General features: G+C 51.9%; 1 protein-coding gene across 1 annotated transcript; it reads left to right on the top strand.

Annotated features, from left to right (window-relative positions):
* Positions 1 to 54: 54 nt before the first annotated feature.
* GOT1 (glutamic-oxaloacetic transaminase 1, soluble) lies at positions 55 to 3,806 on the top strand (the record flags this gene model as incomplete). The annotated part of the gene is made up of 8 exons (XM_010082749.1): positions 55 to 261; positions 844 to 967; positions 1,160 to 1,272; positions 1,463 to 1,567; positions 2,124 to 2,274; positions 2,410 to 2,575; positions 2,699 to 2,841; positions 3,125 to 3,806. Coding segments are annotated over 8 exons (1,158 nt in total), but the record flags the coding sequence as incomplete, so codon positions are not given.
* Between the last annotated feature and the right edge of the window lie 1,676 nt (positions 3,807 to 5,482).

Here is a 5,482-nt window from a genome sequence, read left to right as displayed (position 1 = left end):
CCTCCTCGGGTGCTGGTCCTCCGGGCAGGCCCAGTGTCCCCCCCGGGTGCGGAAAGGACAGCTCTCCTTGTCCCCGCAGCCTACCGCACGGACGAGGGGCAGCCATGGGTCCTGCCGGTGGTGAAGAAGGTGGAACAGATGATCGCCAACGACAACAGCCTGAACCACGAGTACCTGCCCATCCTGGGCCTGCCCGAGTTCCGGGCCAATGCCTCCCGCATTGCCCTGGGTGATGACAGCCCCGCCATCAAGGAGAACCGGGTAAGGTGGTGGGCAGGGAGCAAGAGTGCTCCTTGCTGGGAGAGCTGCTGGGGTCCCTGGGGTGCCTCTCTGGAGACCAAGCAGAAGAGTGCAGATGCGTGGAAGAATGGCATTTTGGCAGGATTTGGGGGTTTCTCTGATATGGTCTTTACTGGTTGTAGGTTGCTTGATGAACCGCTGTACTTGAAGCTGTTTGTGCAAGTAGTCGGAGTTCTTGGGAAAGACCAAACATGGGCTGTGATTGGAATTTGTTTTTTCCTTCATCGTTTAACAGCTGCCTCAAAGGAAGCTGAACTCAGATAATAGACCACCTTTCCTGAAATAATCTGCTAGCTGGGAATCTGCTCTGCGCCAAAAAGTAACAGGAATAACTGGAGTCTATTTATAACTGTAGAAGGTGTCCAGATGGGCCTGAGTGCTGAAGGGGGTTGAAGACCACTGGGAGGGGATGGTGTCCTGGCTGGGGTGACCCCAGGGAGCACTTCTGGGATCCTGTCTTGCTCTTGCAAGCTACTCCATTCTCTGTGCACCAATAGTGGGGTTGACCTGGGTGGACATGGCTGGCAACTCTCTCTGTTGCAGATTGGAAGCGTTCAGTGCTTGGGTGGGACAGGTGCTCTGCGTATTGGCGCGGAGTTTCTGAGGCGGTGGTACAATGGAAACAACAACACAGCAACCCCAGTCTACGTCTCCGCTCCATCCTGGGGTGAGTGCTTTCGTCAGTGCTGCTGCCTCCCTGCAGGGAGCCTTGTGGGTCAGTGGGTGAGGGAGGAATGGCAGGGGTCTGCGAAGTGAGAGAGGAGCCTTCCTCTTGTGGGTAAAGGGAGATGCTGGGAGTGGAGAAGGTGGCTTACTGGAAGTGAGGCTTGCTTTTCTGAAATGTAATTTCTTTCCTCAGAGAACCACAACTCTGTGTTTTTGGATGCTGGCTTTAAAGATATTAGAACCTACCACTACTGGGATGCTGCCAAGAGGGGTCTGGATCTCAAGGGGCTGCTGGATGACATGGAGGTGAGTAAAACTGGCATGGGACAGGCTGATCTTGGTGTTGTGCTGTCTGGCTGGGCTCTTGTGTGCTGTGCTTGGGAGTGGATCTCTGCAAAAGAGACTGCCAGTGTCCAGAGCAGCTTGGGGCCTCTCCTCTGCTGTGGGTGCTCAGTCTTGTCCATGTGTGTGTGACCAAGACCTGCTCTCTCCTCAGAAAGCCCCAGAGTTCTCCATTTTCATCCTTCATGCCTGTGCACACAATCCAACAGGCACAGACCCTACTCCTGACCAGTGGAAGCAGATTGCTGCTGTTATGAAGGTATGGCCTACTGCTGGGGCTAAAGCAGTGCTGAGGGGACAGATAGTTCTTGAACCAGCCAGGGAACTTCCATGGGCTCTAGGGAATGGCATGAGATGGAAGAGTTCCATAGGGCAGGTGTTGAAGGGAGATGCTGACAGAATGCCAGTTGTCTGCACTCAGAGGATAGAAGCATCCCAGTTCTGCTGGTGACTGCAAGTTCTTGCTTTCAAACTCTGTGGCATGGGCTGCAGTGAGTTTTCTCATGCTGAAAAGATTATTCACAGGCACCTGCTTTTCACAGGTGCTGGATAGTAGGGTATAAAGTGGTGCATCTCTTGTGCCTGTGTCCTCAAATGCAGTTTTCTTCTGCCTTTGACCTTTTCTTGACCACTTTAGTCTTCCTATTATCTTACCCCAGTAGCAGGAAAATATCCTAGTTTAGTGTTGCTGGACCATGTTTCTTTTGTATTCACCCAGAAGCACAATGGTCATTTTTCTCCCCTCTGGGGACAGGGGGGGGTAAAGTGAAGGTCATGAGGAAGGGGTTTGCCTCTAACACTGTTCCTCCTTGCAGCGCCGGTTCCTGTTTCCGTTCTTCGACTCAGCCTACCAAGGTTTTGCCTCTGGCAGCCTGGACAAGGATGCCTGGGCTGTGCGATACTTTGTCTCCGAGGGCTTTGAGCTCTTCTGTGCACAGTCGTTTTCCAAGAACTTTGGGCTCTACAGTGAGTGTCTGGCAGCAAGCTGGCCCAGTAGCATCATACCCAGACAGATGGGGCTGGCATGCTGGGAGGTGGGGAGGGCTCTGCTTTGCTGTGATGTACGGGACCAATGGCTCACGTCTCTTGGCTTGTCAATAGATGAACGTGTGGGAAACCTGACTGTGGTGGGGAAGGACACAGACAACGTGCAGCGTGTGCTTTCCCAGATGGAGAAGATTGTGCGCACCACTTGGTCCAACCCTCCTTCCCAGGGAGCGCGCATCGTGGCAACGACACTTGCTTCCCCACAGCTCTTTGCCGAGTGGTATGTGTCACCAGGGCTGGTGGGAGAGAGGAAGGATGCTGTCTTCTTGAGTGCCAGGCTTGGCCAGATTACTCCAAACCAGACAGGTGCCTGTTCTCATGCTCTGCTTTCTGCCTGCTGCAGGAAGGACAATGTGAAGACGATGGCAGATCGGGTCTTGCTGATGCGGTCAGAGCTCCGGTCTCGCCTGGAGTCCCTTGGGACCCCAGGCACCTGGAACCACATCACAGATCAGATTGGCATGTTTAGCTTCACGGGGTTGAACCGTAAGTACCAAGTGGCCTGGTGAAGGGAGGATTGGGTGAGGACAGTTTTGCTGGGGGTGAACTGGGCTGAAGCAGTCCAGGCAGGAATCCCTTGGGCCCTCACTGGAGTCCTGGTATCACTGCCTCTGTGGCTAGGCAGGGATGAAGCATCAGGCAGCATTTTAGTGGCTGATGCTGGAAGTTCTCTGCTTGTTGCAAAAGATTCAAGCAGCTCTGACTGGTTCTTTCTGCTTTCTGAGCGGTGGTATCACTGCTCTGACCTGATGTCCAATTGTTTCCCCAGCTAAGCAGGTGGAGTACATGATCAAGGAAAAACACATCTACCTGATGGCTAGTGGGCGCATCAACATGTGTGGCCTGACTACCAAGAACCTGGACTATGTGGCCAAGTCCATCCATGAAGCCGTCACAAAAATCCAGTCAAGCATGTGAACAACCAAACTTACATGAAGTCACCAAAGCTGTAGTGTGTAGTCCATGTCTTTCCCTGCTCATGGCTTGCCTTTTCCCACACCTCTTGGGGTTTAATAAAGATGGGAGCGGTAGCTCAATGAAGGATAATAATCTTTTGACCTTTTTGGAATACCCCTTGCAGTATGGTAAGCCAGTGCACCCCAGGAGGGTGGGGGCAGCATGAGCCGCCTTGGCTCTTGTTTGACTGACAGCAGCCTGGTCTTCAGGTACTTGTAACTGCATCTTTAGCACATCCAAATCGACTCCACGTACGTGATCAGTCTGATCTAGGCGAAGTCTGGTGCCAGTGCAACGTGCTGTGTGATAACAGCCCAATTGGTTGGGATCTTGTACAGCTTGTTAACTAATGTCACTCAGCAGTATTCTGGGGAGGGGCAAAGCTGTTGCTGGCTTTCCCCCACCCAGTTCTGAGCCTTATGCGAGCAAACATTCGTAATTGTGGTAATTGCTTCTTTGTGTTACTGACAGAAAATTAAACCGTCATCTCTGAACACTTCTGCCTTGTGTGATGTCGTGCCTTCAGGCTGTGCTAGCCCCTTCCCAGGCTGAGGTTAAAGCCTCTGTGTTGTGGTTTGTCCACTGGGTCTTCGTTTGTTTCAAGGCTTTCCCTTTCTCCCTTGTGGTGTGTTGCATCTCCGATTATCTCAGTTGCAGCTAATGGGGCACAGTCCTATTGGGAAAGTCTCCTTAGTTGAGAGCTCCCTGTGACTGTACATGAAACTGACCAGTTCCTCCTACCTCTGCCTCCTTTTTCTGCGCCTCTACCCTGTGCTGTCCAGCTTGTCCTGTCCATCTGTATGTGCACACTTTCTGGATGGTTGTGCGTTACCCATCCACGTGACCAGCCCTCCCTGTCTCAGAGCTCCTGGCCTGCCACTAATGTGTCGAAAAGTGGATCTTTCCTGTTTCTCCTTCTCAGCAGGCCCTGGTGAACCATCTCCAACTCGCCTGGCTTCAGCGGGACCTGCCAGTGACAGCCTGTGTTTCTGGCACTGAAAAAGAGCCAGGACCATCTGCTTCTGCTCTCTGCAGTCACTGTTTGCAGATCTATTTGTGAGTTGGTATTACCACCTTGATAGTGCAGCCTCCTGCCAAGATCTTATGAAGAAAGGGGAACAGCCCCTTTCCTTGGGTCAGCTAGTGACAGTGTTGCCCTGATGGATTCTGCTTGTGCTGCAGCTTTGACAGCAAAGGCTGTGTTCCCTTGCTGTGTTGGCAGAGAGACAGTGCATAGGGTCTTGTTTGTCCTTTTCAGATTGATTGTGTCACGCGAGGGACTGAGCCCGAGGCAGTCATTCCTCTGTGCACGTGGGGAGCTTTTTCTCCTCTTGGTGTCCACCCACAGCTGGGATGATAAGGTTGTGGTTAAAGGATGACTTCTAGGGGTGATCTCAAGAGGAGGATTTGAAGTAACCAACTCCACTTCTGTTATTTCTGCCATCTGCCTACGCTTGCTGTCCTTACAGACCTGTAGGTGTGGAGCCTGGCCCACCCCACGTGTGATCTGTACCAGTCTTTTGCTAGCCTCACCAGGCTTGTTATTCCTAACGGGTGACCTAAATTTCTCCCTTTTTGTAGTGTAAGCTCATTACCCATTATCCCATTTACCATGGCAACAGAGAACAGATTATTCCTTTCATCTTTGTAACAGCTTTTTATGTATTTGAAAATTTCCTCTCTCCCCTTCACATCCTTCACCAGTTAAGATTAAGCAGCCCTGTTTCCTTCAGCCTTTGGGCTAGGTTGTTTTCCAGCCCTTGCTTTCCTCTGGCCTCCTTTCAATTGCTGTGTGTTTCCTTAGAAGGGCAGTGCCCAGACAGGGATGCAGTTATTCCAGCTGACGTTTTATCAGCATTGGAGGACTATGAAATTTCTGTCATTATCTTTCAGGCTGTACTCCAGCATGTGTATCCCACTATTGTGTTTGAAAATGGCACGGTATTATAACCCCTCTTCTTCCCCAGTCCTCGTGTGCGCTGCTGTGACCTAACTCTTGGCACTGCTGAGTGCTTTCCTGGCAGCAAGAAGGACAGAGAGCCCAGGTTCACAGGGAGAAATTGGGAAGCACTTGCTGACCTGGTCCTCTACCTGCTCCCTTCAGTGATGCCGAGTCCTGTTAACTCCGTCCATCTCTGGCCACAGGTATGAGGGCAGCCTAGACTGGTGG

Source organism: Pterocles gutturalis, unplaced genomic scaffold (assembly GCF_000699245.1).
Source record: "Pterocles gutturalis isolate BGI_N339 unplaced genomic scaffold, ASM69924v1 scaffold2795, whole genome shotgun sequence".
Lineage (NCBI taxonomy): Eukaryota > Metazoa > Chordata > Aves > Pterocliformes > Pteroclidae > Pterocles > Pterocles gutturalis.
Note: the sequence above shows the minus strand (reverse complement) of the source record. Positions and strands in the feature narration are given on the sequence as shown.